A 23,273-nucleotide genomic window follows, 5' to 3' on the forward strand; every position below is an offset into this window, starting at 1 on the left:
GGGGCCATACTCTTGAGGTTTCTCCAGTCTCCTTTAGGCCAGTAAATCTGGTCTTTTTTTTGTGAGTTAAGAATTATGCTCTACATCTTCTCCAGCTCTGTCCAGAACCCTCTGTTGTGATCCTGGTCAGAGCAGTCAGTTGTGGTAGGCAGGCACCATCTAGCTGTACTGGACTCAGTCCGGTGGAGGCCTTGGTAGCTGTGGACAATTAGTCCTTTGGTAAATCCTGGATATATTTTGAAGGTGGACTGGATGTGTGTTTTTGATTTGGATTGTGAGAGAACTGCATCAATGCTGACATGGAATCCCAGAGAGCGCTCTTATTGACATGCAGCTGAAGCTGTCTTTTTACTGTCCTCCGTTTAATTGACCTGGCAGATTAAGGTCTCTGTGTATTCCCCTGTAACACACAATGACTGATGCATGAGACACTGGATCTTCATGGCACCAGGAGGCTACTCTCTACACCTGTTCATCACTACCTTCAAGTCTTGTTCCCATCAGTTGTTGTATGTTTACTAAGAATTGTTGATATCTTTCCAAAATCCTGTATTTCATTTATACTTTTTATAATTAAATGGTTTAATTAAATATGATGCAGAATAATGGAACATGAGTTTCAAAAAAAAAGAAGGCATTGGAAAGGGTTGATAAAGGTGAGTCTTAAAAAATGGAGAAAATTTATAAAATCCAGATTATGGATTATGTTCTCAGATTGCTTTGTAAATATTCTGAAGTTTTTCTTCCACTTTAAAAAAGAACTCAAAAGTCATGCTCACTGGTGTGGTTTATGTTAAGAAAAACAATGCAGACCCCCTATCAGCAGACACACACTTAAAGAAGCCTTAGCTTTCCAAGAAGACTGACAGTGAATGTATATAATAGATGTTCACAAGGTATTTGCATCATTTTTTGATTCCCAGTTCATCCAGCTTTTATTTTTCAATTAACCAGCTAGCTGTTTAGATCACATTGAAGATGACTATTTTCACTGCATTTTATTACTAATTTGCACACTTTAAAATGTTCATACTGATAAAAATACTTTTTCTTGAACCATGTTCTATTTCTCCATTCTGGGACATATGAGGAAACAGGGCTAGTTTCTGTGTTTTCATTTCTAATTTTTTTTTGTGAAGAATGAACTCACTTGACTTAAAATGAACCTCTAAAATTAGGTTGTAAATGATAGCAATATACAGCTTGACGGCCCACAATCATAGAACACAATACCAAAAAATTGCCATCAAGTTGATTCTGACTCATAGCGACCCTGTAAGACAGAGTAGAACTGCCCCATAGGGTTTCCAAGGAGCAGCTGGTGGATTCGAACTGCCAAACTTTTGGTGAGCAGCTGAGCTCTTAATAACTGGGTCACCAGGGCTCCACAGAACACAATACAGACCTGAAAAAAACTGTAACCACATCACTAAACTGGTTGTTCCAGTTCGAATCCCTGCTGAGAATTTGCATTTCTAACAATTCCTAGGCAATGCTAATGTTGCTGGTTAGGGACCAATTCTGAGAACCACTAGTACAGCAGTGGTTCTCAAAATTCATTATACATAAGAATCACCTGAGGCTCTTGTTAAACTGTGGATTCTGATTATGTATATCTGGGGTGGAAATTCAAATTCTCCCCAGGGATTCGAACCAGTTCAAAGCCGGGAAGAAATATAGAGGATGCTGCAGAAATATCTTTTGGCCCCCAGGGAGTGCAGGACAGACAGAAATCAGAGCTGAGAGTATTTGATCCCTCCTAAAAGGAGCCCTGGTGGCGCAGTGGTTAAAGCAATCGACTGCTAACCAAAAGTTTGGTGGTTCAAAACCACCAAAGGCTCAGCGGGAAAAAATGTGGCAGTCAGCTTCCGTAGAGATTTACAGCCTTGGAAACCCTGTGGGGTTGCTATGAGTCTAAATCAACTCAACAGCAGTGGGTTTTGGGTTTTAACTACACCTAAAAACCTAATGGAGCAGTTGTACCCTGCACACACAGGGTCGTCCTGAGTCGGAATCGACTTGACAGCAACTAGCAACAATTGCACTACTAGGGGCTGCTAAGAATAGAAAAAGTGGTCCCCTATATGTCCACTAGGTGGTGCAAATGGTTAATGCACTTAGCTGCTAACCAAAAGGTTGGCAGTTCAAGTCTACCCAAAGCACCTTGGAAGAAAGGCCTGGCAATGTTACTTCTGAAAAATCAGCCATTGAAAACCCCACTGAGCACATTCTGCTCTGACACACCTGGGGTTGCCAGAAGTTAGAATTGTCTCAATGACTACTGGTCTTGTATGTCCACCTCAGAGAACATTCAATATGGGATGTTAGTAGACACAGGGTTGTGTAAATTTAAAGCCTACCTCTGTTTTTTGATGAAGTATAGTAAATATGTAAAAACTGCAGAAACATTTGCTCCATCCCATTCTGCCTCATCTAGAGGAGTGTGGTGTCTGTGTGTGTGTGTATGCATGTGGTGCCCAAACTGCTCCAGGCTTTAATTCATAACTAGGAGACATAACAAAACTGTTGAAAATACATGAACTTGGCTAAATTGTGCAAATTCACAGTTCTAAATGTTCTGCCACAGAGGCTAAAACTGCGGATTTTTCTTACAAGACAGGAAACAAAATGTAAGCACCACCCAATACTGCGTTCTCCCTATTATTTCAGTGACATTTCACCTTTCAATTAGATGTTTATAGTAGTTTTACTAATTGAGCAGGATTTTTTCTTCAATATTTTATTGAAGTGTTTCAAGCAAAACTAATAATACTATCAGAATGTCACACATGAACTTCATTCCTGTATGAATGTCATTCATTTATTGAAATTAAAATTATTCTAACACATAATGAAAAATGCTCCTCAAAAGAGGAAGATAGAGATATGGGAAATATATTCACAGTCCAGTTTGAATGTATACTGAGGTCAAACTTTATCTATGTATTTGTATCTGCAGGTACAAGGTGTTGGATGAGGAGGCTCAGGAATGTCTCCAGCTGCTTCCTTGATCTGTATGCAATTAGTCCTCCCTTGTTAGCCCACTGATCAACTCCAGAAGCACCTTCGTTTGGTACATGGTATACCAACTGTGGCAAATTAAGCTCCTTTTCTGGATTTCTTTCTAAGCATTCCTTTAGATCTACCATTCCCCCACCCATAGACCTCAGTATGGCATGAGCAGCACAAGAGTCCCACTTGAATGTGGTATCATCTGAAAAGATGTAAATGTCAACAAGGCCTTGCACAACACAAAGACTCTTGTAACCAGCTCCGGCTGCCCGAAATATGCTATCTCCACATACATGTAACAATGCGGCTTTGACAGTTTCCTTTTCACTTGTACTAATGACAGCTGAAAAGCCATGGGATTCTGCTTCAGAGCTGGTGTTTTCAGTCAGTTGGCTCAGCGTTTCACTGCCGTTTCTTTTAGGAATATGAAGCTGAAGTGAATGGATATTGGTCCCCATGTAAGAAAGGCCCCAGTAGCACTGTCCTTTCCACCTGTGGAAGAGTAATTTTAGTTTGTAGGTTATCACATTTGTTTTTCATTACACATGTTGGTTTCAAACTTACTGATATCAAATGTGTGTGTATATATATAAAATATATATGATATGTATCATCATAATTTAATGAGTCTTAACAGTCTTAAGCCTAGAAATGGGTATCAAATAGCTAACTAATTTCTAAAAGCTACTAATCTGCATGCAGCTGCCTGTGTTGTTACAGACTAGGAATGCTTTCAATTTTATGACATTATCACATCAATCTAGGATGACGCTAAAATATATGCGGGATTTGGGGCCTCCGGGAACACTGCAAACTTTCATTGCCACTTTCGGCATTTAAAGTTTAATAGGGAAAAAGATGAACAAATAAAGAATATTTCTTTTCAACCTGCAAATATATTATCATCTCTTTAACAAGTTTTTCTTCATTTGGTAATTCTCTTTCTTTCTCTGATTCAGTAGTTCCACTTTGGCTTCTAACACCAAGAAAGATGGACTCATAATACTATTTTCAGCAACAACAAAAACAGCATGTGTCATTTATCAATGCTTAGCTTAATATGTATGTTGGGTGATTTACTCCATTTACAGATGAGGTAACTGAGGCTTTGAGAAAGTAAATAATGTGCCCAAGATCACCCCAGCTAGTCAGGGGTAGAATCTGGATTCGAACCAGGCAGTCTGACTCCGGATCTCTGCCACTAACTACTTTGTCGACCACCTCCATTTCTAGTCAATTAGTATGTCTGCATCCAGTCCCAATTCTTTGTAGTTTTCTAATAACCTTTTAAAGATGACAAACACCTTTTTTGGCTTGGAAGGAAAGAGGAGTGGCAGAAAAAAATGGAAGTTCCAAAGGTATAGTTTTTGACTATAGAAGAACACACACTTCTTAGTCACTTGAAGTGCCTGAAAGTTCAATAAAAATACATGGTTCTATGTAAGTGGAAACACGAGACCTATTTCAATAAAAACCAAAACCACGGGAGGAAAGCTGCTTGCTTCCACTCAGCCTCTCCCATGCCCTGGAGCTAACCCCAAAGCACAGCCATGGGTCAGAGGCAACTGGAGTCCTGGCTGTTCTCTTTGTTCTCTTCAGGAGCCCATGGAAAGGGCGGAAGGGAGGAGGCAGAAAAGGAAATGATGCTGACAGCATTATAGCAAGAGATGACCCACAGTCAGATTCTAATCCTGGCCATACCTACTTTTCATTGGATAATTTTCACATTTTGTTTGGAACTTTATTTTAAAATGGTACAAAGGTTCAACCAGCTATATAATGATGGCATCTGTCTTTTCCAAATGTATTAGAAGACAATGTTACCACCACTCTATTAATCTGGTTTTGAATGGATTCTAGAAAAGAGAGAACAGGACTGCTATATCCCAGATGCAAAACCATGATTTCTCCAAGATAGCATTTCTTTCAAAAGTTTCTATCAGCATGCACCTGGCCCCAAATAAATTGATCCCAAATCCAGAATTCAGAATAGAAAGAACTTTAATTCAAACATGCAAACTTTCAATAGGAACAACACCATGGATTGAGTTATGTGAATGTCATGTAGAGTGATAATCCTGACAATAAACTAAGCTGAGATCATAAATTCTCAAAACCTTAAAATGCCAAAAATGTTAATCTTTACCTGTGGGTGTTTGGGTCTTGTGACACAAAAGGTTGATTAATGACTCCCATCAGGGGCATCCCTGTCTGTATGTCATAAACACCAATTAAAATGGTGACGCATTGAAGTCCGCAGGGGAAAATTCCTTGGTTGGGTTTGATGTCAGCAGAGCCTTTTATATACTGATAAGTTGAATCTAAAAAATGAAGCAAAGTTGTTCAGATTCAGGAAAAGATTATTTAGAAGATAATGATGATTACATCTATAAACTCTGTCCTATATAATTTCTCTACTAATTTGGCAACCAATCAAGTTTTATCTTTGGCTGTCACTCGTAGTGAATTATTTTATTTGGCCTCTTGTACTTCACTTTTAAGCTGCTTGTGTTTTATTTTCCCAACTAAATGGGAACTCTTGAGCAGAGAAGACACGTCTACAGTTCCTGTGGCACCTAGCATAGCACGTTGCATATAATAAGCATACAAATATTCATGAAATGTCGAAAGCATTTAAAAGCTAATAACTCAGGATAACTGGCGGGATTCTTTAGAGCTGTTATAATCAGAAGATTAGTCCAAGGTGGGATGGAATAGCCTCCTCCCAGGAATCTGTCAGGGGTGGAATTAACCTTCTTGTTTTCTTTTGTTTTGATCCCTCAAGTTAGAAGATGGAAAGGGACAATGCTGGTGGCACAAAAGGATTCTAGAAATTAATGCTGCTCCTGTGAAAAAGCAGCTCAGGAGCTGGGTTTACCCTTAAGAGGCATATATGGCAGCAGCTGCCTGCCGTCATCACTGAGTTAACACAGTTAAGAATATGCAGACTTAAGGGTCAAAAAGCTGATAAAAGAATCAACACAGGGTAGAACCAAGAGATGGAAAATTCTTGTACCTCAGAAATCATAATTGATTTTTACCCTAAATGATTCTGGGAATGGGTCTTAATTTCCATATATAACCCATTGTCTGAACGTTATGTAATTCTCTGATGACTAAATCCGTTTCTATAAAATTGCGTTAATATGCTTGTATGATGGGAAAATTAGAGTTGTTATGTTTTTGTTTGTTTTTGCCTGCACAGAATAATGCATGGTCCCAGTTGTATTGGGTAGAATATGCCAGTGAGGTAGAAAAGAATAAAGAGAACTATTAAAATTAATACCTAGGACTTTGTGGTAACAGCAGCACTAAGATAAGGCCTACACCTTTAAAGCAATGAGTTATAGATTATGATTCTACCACAATAATGACAAAAAAAAAAACAGTGGTGAGGTTTAAACAGAGCTCACAAATTCATTGTTCACGAATCACACTTAGCTGTGTTTTGCTTAAACCTGTACAGTGCTTTTGTTTGTTTAATCCAATTAGTTGCGAATAGTTAAAAATAGGAATATTTCACTTAAAAACCTAGATTTTCATTTCTCTTTAAAAATCTGAAGATCTGGCCTGCAACCCCATATGGCAACAACCTGCTGGAGCTGAGTGCCCTTTAGATGGCATGCGTGCTAAAGTGGCCATAACTGCTATCCCCACATTCTTCTCTCATTTATTTACCAGTGTGGCCCCTGAAGGCATTTGAGTTTGAAACTCCTGTATTGAAAAATCTTTCAAAGATGAGTTAATTTAGCTTTGATGTCTGCACATGTGTGTGTGTATAAAATGTATGTATATATATATATACACACGCGTTACATACATTTTACACATATATCTTTAACACACACCACTCTGTTTATCATTTTAAAACCTTACAATTTAAAAAAAAATTAGGAGAGTTAAACTACACTCTCAATGATTTTTATTTTTCTAAGCAAAAAAAAAGAAAAAAAGCTAATAAGAACAAATAAATGAAAGCAAACACACTCTCCTATACTCACCTATGGGATCCACCCATATTCCCAAAATGTTCTGTGGAATATTGATCCTTATCGAATCCAGAGCTGGGTCAGTAAAGGAGACATCCTGATGAACAACCTTGGCTAATGCCTCAGATGCCAACTTGTTACCATTAAGGACTTTGCTAAGAAGCTTGACTGTTTCTGCCTCTGTTGAACACAGTCTCAAGATAATCTTTTCCCCTGGGGTAAAGACAAACTAAAAGCCATTACATTTCAAGAGTTTCAGTGGAGAAAGAACAAGACAGAGAGAGAGGGTGTGGGTGGGGAGCGAAAGTTGTACACTTAGATTAGGTGAGGGAAATCTATTCATACCAGTGGTTCTAAACCTGGCACATGGCCAGGATAACTCGGTGCGCTGCATGAAGTCACAGATGGTAGTGGCCACGTGGCCACTCAAGCACTTAATCAGAATAGCTAGGGATGGGCTCCAGGAATCAAAGGACTTTCTCCCCAGAAAAATATCCACATGGGCACATGCACACAATTTTGTATCCAATGTAAAGGGACTTGTGGACCAGTTAAGAATCCCTGAATCCTTGATATTTAATCTTTTTATTTTAATTTTGACTTTCAGTACACTCAGGACAACTTGCTCATGTCTGAATATATTATTGGTAAGAATGCAGATCTTATAAGCACACTAAAGTGCTTCTTCTACCTTCTACCTCTGTTTTATGCTCAGGAAAGTAATATAAGATGAAGTATGTTGTTAGCGGCCATTGAGTCAGCCCTTGGCAATCCCATACACGACAGAAGGAAATGTTGCCTAGTCCTGTGCCATCTCCGTGATTGACTGCGGATTGGATCTTTGTGATCCATAGGGTTTTCACTGGCTGATTTTTAGTAGATTGCCAGGCCTTTCTTCCTAGTTCATTTTAGTCTGGAAGCTCTGCTGAAGCCTGTTCAGCATCATAGCATCTTTAAATGCAGTAAAACTGTACTAATTGAAATGGCATATAAATAGCTCGCTTCAGTAAAACTCACTGAAAACTGGGATGTAACAAAAGAGGCTTCTCTAAATGAAACCAGAAGACCAAGTCCAGGTATTTTACCTATCACTTTAAACATGCTCCTTATACCTTTGGTTAATCTGGTTTCCAACCCCCGAAAGAAGTGTGAGGGAAAAGCCTGGTAAAAACAGGCAAACTAACAGCAACAAAAAGTGACAACAATGGAGAAAACTCTATTTAAAAAAAAATCAAGGAAACATGGCACATTGGGGTTTTTTAGGTATGCATATACATGCTCCCAGCACTCGCACTATTCCAAGGGCTAGCACCATCCACGTTACCTGTGTGCTTGTTAGAACTTCACAATCTCAGGCCCCACCCAAGACCTGTTGAAGTTTAACAAGATGTCCAGGTGATTCATATGCTCATTAAAATTTAAGAAGTACAGAATGAAACAATTATTATAATGATTCTGAACCAGCAAGAAACAGTTAATTAGATTGAGTTAGATTAAATTCAAATTAGACTGTTAAATTTGGGGAATAATAATGCTAATAATGGCCACTGAGCATCGACTCTGGGCTCAGTAAGTCACAGGATCATTCAAAACAGCAAATCATATCCTATCACTCCTTTGCTTAAAATTCTCCAATGGATTGCCATTACACTTAGAGGGAAATCCAAGCTCCTTCCTACCATCTGTGGGCTGTCTGTGACCTGGTCCTGCCTGTGTTTACCTCATCCCAGGCTTTGAACCAGTTTGTTCTGATTCAAACCCCTGCTGAGACTCTGCATTGCTAACAAGTTCCCAGGTGATGCTAATGCTACTGATTAGGAACCAATTCTGAGAACCACTAGTAGTAGAGCAGTGGTTCTCAAAATTCACTATACATAAGAGTCACCTGGGGATCTTGTTAAAATGTAGATTCTGATTCAATATATCTGGGAGTGGAAATGCAAATTCTTACCAGGGATTAGAACCAGAACAAACCAGTTCGAAGCCCCGCCTCATCCACCACTCTCCAGGTCTCTTTGTTCCTCCAGCGTGCGAAGCCCATTCCCTCCTTGAAGAACTAAAGGGGTAAACTTCAGCTCTCAAAAAAAAAATGTATGTAGAATGCATTTCTGCCCCCATAATGCTAGATAAGTGAGGTATTAAAATAAACCATTTACGCAGTAGCCAAATGTAGGATTTTAAACAGGATTTCTTATGAGTCAATCACAGGAATCTTGTTTTGGTTTATTTTTAAACTTGAGAAGTTTAAATGAGATTTCTCTCTCTTCTGACTGTGGTAGAACTAACTGCATCTTAATATACAGCCCATGAAGAAGATTTAAAATTTTTCAGAGTTAACCCAGAAGATAATTTTTTCTTTTTTCTATTTGTTAATGTATTTTTAGATGTTTAACTATTTGTCAAGCGATCAGTCTTTAAAGTTCACTACTTAAATTTTCTGGAGCCCTGGTGGCACAGTGGTTAAACCGTCTGGCTAACTGAAAGGTGGGCTGATCGAACCCACCAGCTGCTCCATGGGAGAAAGATGTGGCAGTCTGCTTCTGTAAAGATTTACAGCCAAGGAAACCCTATGGGGCAGTTCTACTCTGTCCTACAGGGTCACTATGTGTCAGAATCAACTCAAAAGTAATAGGTTTGGTTTATTTTAACTTTCTACCATTAAACAAACAAAACTCCAAACAAGCTAAAAATAATTTTTTTCTCTGAAAACAATCAGACAGGGATTTTGAAATTTTTATCTATACCAAAGGGGAGCATGGAGATCCATCAAAAGAGAATCTGGCCCACAGGAGACTAATTAAATAAGACTTTAAACCTGATGCTAAAAGGAACCTTTCAATTAGTCCAGCTCCCTTTACAGAGGCTCTGAGATCCAGAGAAGTGATGAGGTGATTTGCTTAAGTTCACATGATATTTCAGGGCCAGGGCCTCTCCTCTACATTTTTAGCCAAGGTCCATGGACTCCCCAGGCAGTCTACAAATGGGTTTAAATGTTGGACCTGAAACTGTCTGCACAATTATGTAGATGTGCATTTTTCTGAGGGCATCTTCACCTTCCATCAGATTCCCATAGGGCCATGCAACTTTCCCAAGGGTTAAGCCATAAATTATTAAAATGCTACAGATTTATATCTATCTTAAATAAATAAATACACGTGGATCTTCTAAGTCATTCTAAGGTACCACATCTCTATAACTAAAAAGGCCTGATATTCTGAGGTAGCGATTCAATGAAGCTTAACATTAAAATGTATTATGTTGTTTACATTGCAAAGCTACCAGACATCCATGGTGTAAGTTGGAGAGTAGAATATCATATGATAATTAAATTACAAAAACACATTAAGATTCTTATACTTACCCAAATCATTGGTAAACTCATTGGATTCTTCTCCAGAAATTTTTTCCCCCAAGCCTGGAAACTGAATGATTCAGAGCATGACAGAAAAAAAAATTCAATTCTGAACAGCTTTTCATTTTATATTTCAAAACTAAATAGCACAATTAGATCTGCAATTCAGAAATGTAAAATTGCCAAAATCAATCAAGGTATAAAAAACAAAGTCAGCCCGGTTCAGTGCTTAGTTTTCTAATATTACCCTGCCCATTTGCCCCTCTAGAAAGTCCAAATTATAGTAGGGGTTCTGGTTTTCTTTCCATTTGCATAAGTACTTCTATGAACTTCATCCTTCTACTGAAGGACCATAGTACTACAGCGTTTGCTATTGAGATAGTTTAACTGTTGCTCTTCAACAGCACCCTAGTAGCTTATATGAGTTAATACTGTTGATTAAACCCAAATCAAACTCGTTGCCGTCGAGTTGATTCCGACTCATAGCGACCCTATAGAACACAGTAGAACTGCTCCATAGGGTTTCCAAGGAGCAGCTGGCGGATTCGAACTGCCAACCTTTTGGTTAGTAGCCTAAAACTTAACCACTGTGCCACCAGGGCTCCAATACTATTGATTGAGCACCCAAAATTATTACTTTTTATGAAAAGGATAAAAGATTGGAGGATGTTAGATTTTGTTTACATCTTCAGGTGTGTTTTAGGCACCTGTTGGAGGTGTCATTAGCCTTCAGACTAGAAGAATGTGATGATAGAAAAAAAGAGGAAAAATAATGTATTGATTCAAGTAATTAATGCATCAATAGAGTGAATAAATGGGGTCAAGTAAGAATCTTCTCTCTAAATAATCAGAAAGCTTTCATATACATTTTGCTTCTGATCTCTCTAGTATAAAGATAATTTTTCTGAAATTGTGCTGAATTATGATATGCATGATGTTCTCAGGGTACGAAAGCAAGGAAATGCTTCAGACATTTGAACTCAGCCATTCTCTGATGGCTAATAGCTGTAATAGTGCCCACAGCCACCTGTTATTTTTTTTTTCTTTTGCACAACAGTACAAATTAACAATGGCTGGAGTCTAGCCTGTTCATCCAGGTTTGAAGTTCAGTCTCCCCAGACTACTTAAAAACTGTTTCTGAGGCTACAGAACGTAAGGGTCATGGAACAAAGATATCTTATATAGCCAAAATGGAATCATTTATTTACTTAGCAGCTTTGCATATATCTCCTGAATGAACAAGTGCCTGAATGTGTTATAATGCTTTGGGGTGAATATTAGCTCATAAAAATTAATGTTGACACATTTCTAATCCAGTTGCTCAACCATCCCTTGCACCCAACCATCTTGATCAGCAACAAACAAAAATAAACTTGCTTCATTTAATTTACTAGAGCCAGGTATAATAGGGTATGAAAAAGTATAGAGTTCTGTAGAGCTTTCAAGAGGGTCATTTATTCTTTCCTTCTGCCTACAGTCAAGATTCCACTTAAATCATTGTAAAATGACCACTGATATTTTGAGAATTTCATAGAAACTACTGCAATGTTTTATAATGGTTTATGTCATAAAGTTCTATCCTCCCCAAACCTGAAGTATGTAATTATTAGATTATAAAAGGCAATGCAGTATTGCAAAGAACACAGACTCTGCGGCCAGTATACCTGTATTCTAAAGCTGGCCCTACCATTTATTTGCTGTGTAACGCTAGGCAAGTTAGTTAACCTCTCTGAGCCTCACTTTTCTCATCCATTACATTAAAATACTAGTTCTTACCTCGTCAAATTGTTTTACAAGTTAAATAAGTTAATATATGTAAAGCACTTAGAGCAGTCCCTGGCACACAGTAAGCACTTATAAGTGTTTGCAAGTGTTATTATTATTGCTACTTATGAATACAGTTTCTTTTCTCCAGTCAGCTCAAGATACCCAGAATCACAATCACTGTTAGTTATAAACAATGTTTTTCTACTAGAATAAAGGGAGACTGAAAGTCTCCAGGACTCTACAAGCCTGCTACCAAGGTAACCATTAGATAAATGACTAAGTCAGAAAGTGGGACTTAATAGACTAAATAAAACAAACAGACAAAGAAAACAAGTTACAAAACTGTATGCTCTCATTTCTGCTGAAATAAATTATTTGTGTCACACATACACATCGAAGGAAAACATTCTAACAATAGTTTATACATAGCCGCGGTTTTCTCTAGTGGTGGGATTATGAGGTTTCTTATTTTTGCTTATTTCAGAGAGAACACGTATTATTTATTTTTAAAAATTCATAATAAATGAAAGGTCTATACCAAAATGTTTATCTCTAAGTGTTAGAATCGTGAATGATTTTTCTTATCTGCTTTTCTGTATTTTTAAATTGTTCTGCAGTGGACATTTTATTAATATTGTAATCAAAACAAGGGAGGAGAAAGATGTTTATTTAAATCCAAGATGCTAGTATCCTGAGCATGCGGGGGGAAGTAAAAAGCATGCTCTTCTATAATGAGAAAAAACCCACAGGAGCAACAATTTTGCAATTGCCTTGGCTGTGACCTTTCTTACCTTGTTCTCCAAATTCTGTTTTATAACTTCCTGTACCAGTACATCAGCCAGGGTCTTGAAATCGACTGCGAACTTCTTGTTCTTTTCTCCCTCTTTCTTTTCTTCTATCAGCAGCTGGAAGAGAGCTTCCTGCTGCCTGCATGCCCGCGCGATGTTGGCAGCTTTCTCAGCAACACAGAGCAGCTCCCGGAGGATATCTGACATTTCTGAACCGTGATTTCAGCCGCAGCTGCTGGTGGAATCTGCACCCACCCTCTGGGCTGTCAGCTGGAAAAGTACAAGAATGTGAAAGAGAAAGCAGTTCAGAGAGTGACGTAGGGTGCCTCCGGCAAAATAACAACCCATCTGGCAGTCAACCTGGTTAGCACAGCTGGACAGATAGTATATATCGTATTCACATCGTCAGTGTGGAAGGAGGATTGTAGATACAATCCAAAACGTGAGGCTTATCTTTTTTTTATCTAAGAAAATATTTTCAGCCTCAAAAGGTCTGTTACACAAAGAATGGAATTCTTAGTAAAAGAAAATATTTGAATGAGAACCTAGGTTATATTTATAACTCCCTTGACAGACAGGAGGACACACAGCACAATGTTGAAAGGAAAGCCAAATTCTTGTAATGACCTTTGAGTGATTACATAGGCTAATTTAGTGTCGGTATTGAAGTAGTGCTCTTTCTTTTACCCTACGGGGGTGGAGGGGAGGAGACATGGAAGAGGATTTACTCTATCAGTTCCGGGGCAACTTTCCAGAAGTGCTAAGTACCACACTGGCAATTGTTGTTCCCTGCAAAAGACTCTGAGGCCGCTCTTGGGCTGCACAGCTCAAGCAGATCTGCCAACCACATTTCCAACCTCCCCTTGCCACCACCACCATCAAAAAAGAGTCACCTTTCTGTGTTGCTCTTCTACCAAGTAAATTAAAAGTTTAAACAATAAAATGAAGTAAAATATGCAACTTGTTGGGACTTGAAAAGTTCTGGCTTCTAAAAGTCTTATGATACACATACTTTCATATACCTACTGGGTCTATCTTGCAGTTTGGAGGGAGACACTTCTCATTTTTTAATAGTAGCTACCATTTATTGAAAACTTAAAAAATTCCCATCTCATGATTGTAACAATTATTGTGAGGATTTACCCACCCTGTTTTACAGTCAAGGAAATTAAGCTTAAAGAGGTTAAGTAACTTCTTCAGGGTTACACAAGACTAAACGGCAGGGCTTGGAATTGGTCTTACACAGAATCCTGTGCCCTTTACTATCATAATAAACAGTTTTCTTCATTTAAAATCTTACCTTACAGACTCTAGGAGGCTGGGGATTAGCACAACTATGAAAATGCCAACACAACTGAGTTAATTGTGAATTATCACAGTTGATGTGTCTTAAACTTTAAGTTTGCTAAAAAATATGTTGCCTTCTTACTAAGATTATGGGTCAAGTAGCATGAGCACATGTCTAACCTCAATAGTAATTGAGGGTGATGAGAAATCCTCTTTCACCATTAAATAGCAACACTGTTTTTAAACTTAATCTTCGTTGTCGGAGAAGTTGTGGTGAAATAGGTGCTCATACTCTGCCAGTAAGCATGCAATCAAATACATTTCCGGACAGCAATTTGACAAATATATATCAAGATCTCTATAGATGTCACTACCTTTTCAAAAAGTAACTCCAGTCTTTCCTTAATTTGTGTTGGAGCTGAGTTCAAATATTTCTGTACAAGGAGAATTAATGTTATTTATAGTAGTAAAAAGTTGCAAGACTCTGAAACTTGCTCTTGAATATACAGTAGCTAAAGCGAAAGGAAGAAATGATGAAATAAAAGAGCCAAACAGAAGATTTCAAAGGACAGCTTGAGAAGACAAAGTATTATAATGAAATGTGCAAGGACCTTGAATTAGAAAACCAAAAGGGAAGCACAGGCTCAGCATTTCTCAAGCTGAAAGAACTGAAGAAAAATTTAAGCCTTGAATTGCAATATTGAACGATTCTACGGGCAAAATACTAAACGAAGCAGGAAGCATCAAAAGAAGATGGAAGGAATACACAGAGTCACTGTTCCAAAAAGAACTGGTCAACTTTCAACCATTTCATGAGGTAGCATATGATCAAGAACTGATGGTACTGAAGGAAGAAGTCCAGGCTGCACTGAAGGCATTGGCAAAAAACAAGGCTCCAGGAATTGATGGAATATCAAGTGAGACGTTTCAACAGATGCAGCACTGGAGGTGCTCACTTGTCTATGTCAAGAAATTTGGAAGACAGCTTCCAGTCCAATCAACTGGAAGAAATCCGTATTTGTGCCCATTTCAAAGAAAGGTAATCCAGTAGAATGTGGAAATTATCAAACAATATCATTAACATCACATATGAGTAAAATTTTGCTGAAGATCATTCAAAAGTGGTTGCAGCAGCACATCAGCAGAGAACGGCTAGAAGTTCAAGCCGGATTCAGAAGAGGACGCGGAACGAGAGATATCATTGCTGATGTCAGATGGATCTTGGCTGAAAGCACAGAATACCAGAAAGATGTTTACCTATGTTTTACTGACTAGCAAACACATTCAATGTGTGGCTCATAACAAAATATGGATAACATTGTGAAGAATGGAAATCCCAGAACACTTAATTGTGCTCATGAGGAACCTGTACATAAACCATGAGGCACTCATTCGAACAGAACAAGGGGATACTGCGCAGTTTAAATTCAGGAAAGGCATACATCAGGTTTGTACCCTTTCACCATACTTATTCAATCTGTATGCTGAGCTAATAATCCAGAAGGTGGACTATATGAAGAAGAACGTGGCATCAAGATTGGAGGAAGACTTATTAACAACCTGTGATATGCAGATGACATAACCTTGCTTGCTGAAAGTGAAGAGGACTTGAAGCACTTACTGAAGAAGATCAAAGACTATAGTCTTCAGTATGGATTGCACCTCAACATAAATAAAACAAAAATCTTTACAACTGGACCAGTAAGCAACATCATAATAAAGGAAGAAAATATTGAAGTAGTCAAGGATTTCATTTTACGTGGATACACAATCACTGCCCATGGAAGCAGCAGTCAAGAAATCAAACATATTGCATTGGGCAAATCTGCTGCAAAAGACCTCTTTAATGTGTTAAAAAAGCAAAGATGTCACTTTGAGGACTAAGGTGCATCTGATCCAAGCCACAGTATTTTCAATTGTCTCATATGCATGTGAAAGCTGGACAATGAATAAGGAAGATAGAAGAAGAATTGATGTCTTTGAATTATGGTGTTGGTGAAGAATATTGAATATACCATGGACTGCCAGAAGAACGAACAAATCTGTCTTGGATAAAGTACAGTTAGGATGCTCCTTAGAAGCGAGGACGATGAGACTTCATCTCATGTACTTTGGACATGTTATCAGGAGGGACCAATTCCTAGAGAAGGACATCATACTTGGTAAAGCAGAGGGTCAGTGAAAAAGAGGAAGACCCTCAATGAGACGGATTAACACAGTGGCTGCAACAATGGGCTCAAACATAACAATGATTGTGAGGATGGCACAGGACCAGGCAGTGTTTCGTTCTGTTGTACATAGATTGGCTATGAGTTGGAAATGACTTGACAGCACCTAACAACAATAATAGCAAAAAGTTGAAAGTAATCTTAAATAAAAATTGATAAAACATGATAGAATAAAATCATGTTTTTTGAAGAATCTTTAATATGGAAATAAGTTAATGCTATAATGTTGAAGATGATTGATATCTTTATGCATAGTAAGATAGTATGATATATATATATATAGTGTGTATGTATATATATACATATATAGTTTAAGATTATTAAGTATATTATGGTTTTAATGGTGATTATCACCGAGTCGTAGAATTGTGGATGAGTTATCTTTTCCTTATACTTTTTAAAATCTTGTACTGTAAATATATAATATATATAAAATAAGAAATGATATTTAAAAAATCTTGGGGGCCATTAAGCATGAAGGGACAATACTCAACTCCTAGAGGCAACTGTCCAAACAAAGTGGGAGTACAGTAGTAACACAAAACTGTCAGGTGGTAGTAGGATGGAGTTAAAACTTAAAAAACAAAATCAGCTGCCTATCTAAATGCCTTTTCTATCAAGATACATGATACATTGGAAGAGTCACTTTATATATTCACTGTATAAGATTCTCAATGAGAACTTCAATGTCCCAAAAAGGACAAACTGCCCTCCCATGTACATCTATGTCTTTCAACCAGGAAGCCCATGGAGTTTCCTTGTCCAGAGCCTTTATTAGGGCCTCATTAAGCAGGCATGATTGATGGAATTTTGTCCCCAACCCCTTCCCCAGGTCAGCCTCTACCCGAGTCACCTCATTAGAATAAACCCTCAGGTGTGGCCTGGAGGCCTCATCAAAGACACTTCAGTCATTGGGATAAGTCCAAGGTTTTAGAGGTTCTCTCTCAGGAACCAAATTCAAAGACCAAATTCATTGGGTAAAGTTAAATTCTTTACCCCACAGAATTCCATTTGAGTATAAGAAATTCCATTTGATCAGTATTTCTCGAAGTGTGTACTGAGAACTACCTGTATAATAATTACTCAAGGTGCCTATCACAAAAAGGCAGATTCCTGAGCTCCACCTGAACTTAGTTCATCAAAATCTGTATTTTAACCAGCCTCCTGGGTGATTCTGTATACACTCAAATTTAATAGCTACTGTTCTCAAGCTTATCTTTCTTTAGCACTATGCTTGCAATTTCAAGGATGCTGCTACCTGGTGGCAGGTATGTTGGTGGAAGCATGTAGTGCAGTGATTCTGTTATCAGTTATTCATGTGCAGAGACAGGCCAAAGTTAAAATAAGAGCTAACATTTATCAGATGTTTATTACATGCCAGGCATTCTTCAAAGGACTTTACTCATTTAATCCTCACACAACCCTATGAAGTAGATACAACTATTATCTCCATTTTACTGGTGAAGAAACTGAGGCATAGGGAGGTTAAGTAATTTGCCCAAAATCACACAGCTAGGAGGTGAGTGGCTGGGATAAGATTCAAGCCCAGGCAAGCTGGCAGTGAAGCCCACACTCTTAACCAATACTCTAGTCAATGAAAATTTTCCATAAAATGTTAGCTGTTAAATATGGAAAGAAATTAGTAACTATATGATAATTATAAGCACATTATTATAAGTTACATTATAAAGTAAAAAGTAAACACATACTTAGCTGACAGCTGTCACTAATTTGGCCATTACAAATCACTATTCAAATGACACTTGACTTTCCCTTCTACTCTCAGAAAAAATGTTTTTGCCCAGCTGATCCTCAACCTCATTAAACCATCCTACTGGTTTCTATCATGTTCTGTCATGGTTCTATCATGTTCCAATGATGTCTTTGTTAATCGGTTATCATCTGTGGTTGGGCTCAATCCTAAACCAAACCCACTGCCATCCAGTCAATTCTGATTCATAGTGACCCTGTAGGACAGTGTAGAACTACCCCATATGGTTCCCAAGGAGTGCCTGGTGGATTCGAACTGCTGACCTTTCAGTTGAGCCGTAGCTCTTAACCACTACATCACAAAAATTGTTATTGTTATTAGGTGCCATCGAGTTGGTTCCAACTAATAGTGACCCTGTGTACAACAGAACAAAACACTGCTTGGTTCTGTGCCATCCTCACAATTGTTGCTATGTTTGAGCCCACTGTTGCAGCCATGGTGTTAGTCCATCTCATTGAGGGTCTTCCTCTTTTTCGCTACCCTCTACTTTACCAAGTATGATGTCCTTCTCCAGGGACTGGTCCCTCCTGATAATATGTCCAAAGTATGTGAGACAAAGTCTTGCTATCCTTGTTTCTAAGGAGTATTCTGGCTGTAATTATTTCAAGACAGATTTGTTTGTTCTTCTGGCAGTCCACGGTATATTCAGTATTCTTCACCAACACCATAATTCAAGGCATCAATTCTTCTTCAGTCTTCCTTATTCATTGTCCAGCTTTTACGTGCATATGAGGCAATTGAAAATATCATGGCTTGGATCAGGCACACCTTAGTCCGCAAAGTAACATCTTTGCTTTTTAACACTTTACAGAGGACTTTTGCAGCAGATGTGCCCAACGCAATACGTCATTTGATTTCTTGACTCCTGTTTCCATGGGCGTTGACTGTAGATCCAAGTAAAATGAAATCGTCGACAACTTCAGTCTTTTCTCTGTTTATCATGAAGTTGCTTATTGGTCCAATTGTGAGGTTTTTTTTTTTTTTTTATGTTGAGGTGTACTCTTTGATCTTCAGCAGTAAGTGCTTCAAGTCCTCTTCACTTTCAGCAAGCAAGGTTGTGTTATTGGCATATCGCAAGTTGATAATGAATCCTCCTCCAATCCTGATGCCACGTTCTTCTTCATATGGTACAGTTTCTCGGATTATCTGCCCAACATACAGTTTGAATAAGTCCAAAAATTAGCCGTTGAAAACCTTATAGATATCCATAACATTTAGAACATCATACTTGGTAGAGGGTCAGTGGAAAAGAGGGAGACCCTCAGTGAGATGGATTGACACAGTGGCTAGAACAATGAGCTCAAACACAGCTATGGCTGTGAGGATGGCACAGGACCAGGCCACGTTTTGTTTTGTTATACATAAGATTCTATGAGTTGGAGCCAACTTGACAGCACCTAACAACAACGTTACTATTAAATACAACTTCACAGAAACCACATGTCCTTACTTGAGAAAGAAGAGGCTGGCAACTTTATATGAGTCACTGAAAACTTTTCTGAAAATTTACTAGTCCATTAAATCCAGAAGCCTGGGAACTACTTATAATTCTCTGAATGTCCCAGAACAAAGTGCATTTATGCAGGCCAGATGTGACTGCTTCAGTTTCTGGGTGTCTGGGTGGAAACTTTGGCTCCTAGAAGCTGTGAGACTGCACTGGCTTCACAGTAGACCATATACAGGTGGCTTGGGAGAGCCATTATTCTGTCAAGGGAGATATTTTGTCAGGATATTTGTGAGGATTCTAGGACCAAAGGAGTCCATTCTCGTGTGCAGGGTATCAGAAGCTGTCTGTGCCCTTTTGTTGTCCACAGTGATAGAGATGTGAGGACATAGATAAGGGCACTCAACAAAAACAGAATTGCTCTCTAATGAATAGGCAAGTGAGTCAAAGTATTTCTGTTGACATTCCCTTCTTCCTGTTGATAACTCATTACTGTTACAGAGCCCACATTTTTGCCCATTATATATCAACCCCACTTCACCCCCACCTTCATATCCTGAATTCAGTCTTGCACTAATTCTCTGAGGAATGGCAATCTGAAGGTATTGTATGGTGGCTCTGCCTGACAGCTACTGCCAGACTTCCTTGAAGTGCCTGGGTGTTTTACAAGGTGTTTGTGCTGACCTCTCTCAAGGAGGAGCAGCTGGCCAGGAGTGTCCCTAGGTGGGCACTTGCTGATGCTGACGGAGTGGCCAAGGCTCCATTTAGCTCACACAGCTGTTGTAGAGGCAACACAGACTGCATTCCCTGTCCCCTTTGTTTTATGTAGTAGTTTAAAGATTGGAGAATACTCTGGCAGAAGACACAGAGGAAGAGAAGGAGGCCACAAAGTATAGGGGGGTGGCTCAATTTGTTCAACTCCTGGGGTAACCAGGGGTGGCTAACATGCACCTTACTAATGGTATCCTCCCCTGATATCCATATGGATATTCACCTGCCCACCTGGCTACCTAGGCCCAAGGGAAAATGTACTACAAGCATTACTAGTGATTTGTAATACTACTTTTACTTGATTGTCCTTCCAGTGTATAAACCTTGCTCAACTTTCAGATATCTGAAACACTTCTTGGAATTTAAGTATTACAGTATGGGACTGTCCGCATCTTTTTGGTGTTATTTTGATCTGTGTGATACTGTTGTTGCCACTTGATAAGCTTCGACTGAGTTTAGCCTTTAAGTAGCTGATTTCCCACTATTTGTCCATTTACCCCCATGCTCTGGACAAATCGTAATTTTGTACATGCTGTTTCCTCTGGTTAACATGCTCTTCCTCCTGCATTCTCTACCTAATCCCTACTCACCCTCTCAGAACAATGGCAAACAACCTGAACAGGCACTTCATAAAAGAGGATATCCAAACAGCCGATAAACATATGGGAAGGCACTCTACTTCACTAGTAATCAGGAAAATGCAACCTAAAATCAGAATGGGATACCACTACATACCCAGTAGAGTAACTAAAATTAAAAAGATTGGAAACTTCAAGTTTTAGTGAGGACATGGAGCAATGAGGACTTTTTTTTTTTTTTTTTAAATAATATTGTGTTTTTAGTGAAAGTTTACACAGCGAATTAGGTTCCTATTTGACAATTTCTATTCAAATTGTTCAGTGACATTAGTTACATTTTTCACAACGTGTGAACATTCTCTTTCATTGCATTCTGGTTGTTCAGTTTCAGTACTGTAGTTTCCCTGCCCCCTTATCTTCTCATCTTTACTTTAGGGTAAATTTTGACCTTTTGGTCTCATACAGATGGTTTTTTAGTAGAGCACTGTACTTACAGGTAATATCCTTTATATTGTATGCCACTCTGTTACTTTGCGAAAAGGTGATCTCGGGATAGTTTCGGTTCAAGGTTTAAAGAGTATCTTAGGGCAACAGTCTCAGGGAGTTCTCTGGTCTCAACTGGCCCAGTAAGTCTGGTCTTTTTTTTAAGAATTTTGAGTTTTGTTCTACATTTTTCTCCCATTCTATCCGAGACCATCTACTGTAATCCTGGTCAGAACCATCAGTAGTGGTAGCCAGGCACCACCTAGTTCTTCTGGACTCAGGGTAGATGAGGCCATGGCTCATGTAGGCTATTAGCCTTGCAACTTGTTTCTTCTCTGAGACTTTGGTTTCCTTCTTACTCTTTTGCTCCTGATGAGTAGAGACCAATAGTTGTATCTTAGATGGCTGCTCACAAGCTTTCAAGACCCCAGACACTGCTCACTTCACTAGGATGCAGAACATGTACTTTGTGCACTATATTATGCCAATTGACAGAGTTGTCCCATGAGACTAAGGGCCTAAGCCTTCAAACCTAGAAAACTAATCTCAAAAGGTGTTTGGTTATGTCTGAAGTACCTGTAATTGCATCTTCTATGAATATATGGGCCTGCAGACACATATCTGTACTTACATGTGCATACAGATACTTGTATCTGCGCACACATATGTATATACCCACAACTACCCATATACCTATATGCCTATACACAAACATATGTGGCCATATACTTGTTTTTTGGTCATTGTTGGTGTTGTGCAATGGGAACTCTTATATACTGCTGGTGTGAGTGAAAATCGGTACACTTCGGAAAACGATTTGTCACTAAAGTTGAATATAGGTCTCTAGCAATCTAGCAATTTCACTTGTAGACATATACCTAACAGAAATTCATGCACGTGTGCACTAAAAGACATGTATGAGCAGCATTATTTGTCATAACCTAACATTGAAAATAATCCAAATAACTATCAATAATAAAATGGAATAAATTATACCATATTCACACAACAAAATACTATATGGCAGTGAAAATGAATGAACTGCTACAGGCAATAGCATGGATGCATCTCACAAAACATACTATTACATGAAAGAAGTCAGATACAAAACATACATACTGTGCAATTTAATTTATATGAAGTTTAAAAGGAAGTAAAACTAACAGTGTTAGAAGTCAGTGGTTACCTTTGGGAAAGAAGGAGGGGGTACGCATGAGGGGGGAAAAAGGACCACATTTAACTGAAAGGTTGGAGGTTCGAGTCCACCCAGAGTCACCTTAGAAGAAAGACCTGGCAATCTACTTCCAAAAAAATCAAATCACTGAAAACCCTATGGAGCACAGTTCTACTCTGATACACACGGGCTAGCAATGAGTTAGAAACAACTCGAAAGCAAGTGGTTGGTTTAAGCGCTGGTCATGTTCTTGATCTGAGTGATGGTTACGTGGGGTGGGTTGACTTTGTGAAAATTCATCATGCTGTACACTTAGGATTTGTATACTTTTCTCAGCGTATTTTTAATTCAATAAAGTCTTCTTTTTTTTAATGTGTATATGTGTGTGAGAGAGAGAATCAATTCAACTGTTAGCTCCTCCAGGAGCCATTATTGACCCCCCTCCAGATCTTAGGCAACTGGACCATGGGAAAACAGAGGCAAGCAAGGTCTCTATCCCAGCTCTCCAACACACTGTATATTGGTTTATTTGTCTGTGCTCCATCTGGCATGAGATTTAAGCACGTGTGGTTTCTTCTGACTCTTAGTTCATACTTTAGAGGTGTTTAATAACTGTTGGCTGATGAATT

General features: G+C 38.6%; 1 protein-coding gene across 7 annotated transcripts in view; it reads right to left on the reverse strand.

Moving 5' to 3' along the window:
* Positions 1-129: 129 nt before the first annotated feature.
* Positions 130-23,273, reverse strand: part of INPP1 (inositol polyphosphate-1-phosphatase) — a 34,315-nt gene continuing 11,171 nt past the window's right edge. For 3 of the 7 annotated variants that reach the window (XM_023739878.1, XM_023739879.1, XM_023739877.1), the window contains 5 exons: positions 12,912-13,178; positions 10,363-10,423; positions 7,014-7,214; positions 5,159-5,333; positions 130-3,504 (listed from right to left, as the gene is read on the reverse strand). In XM_023739878.1, coding sequence (XP_023595646.1) covers positions 2,940-3,504; positions 5,159-5,333; positions 7,014-7,214; positions 10,363-10,423; positions 12,912-13,115 — 1,206 coding nt within the window. In that variant the 5' untranslated portion in view covers positions 13,116-13,178 and the 3' untranslated portion in view covers positions 130-2,939. Of the gene's footprint in view, positions 3,505-5,158; positions 5,334-7,013; positions 7,231-10,362; positions 10,424-12,911; positions 14,760-23,273 lie in introns of those variants that run through there. The other 4 variants (XM_023739880.1, XM_004385581.2, XM_023739882.1 and 1 more) reach the window with 4 other exon arrangements.

Source organism: Trichechus manatus, unplaced genomic scaffold (assembly GCF_000243295.1).
Source record: "Trichechus manatus latirostris isolate Lorelei unplaced genomic scaffold, TriManLat1.0 scaffold00142, whole genome shotgun sequence".
Lineage (NCBI taxonomy): Eukaryota > Metazoa > Chordata > Mammalia > Sirenia > Trichechidae > Trichechus > Trichechus manatus.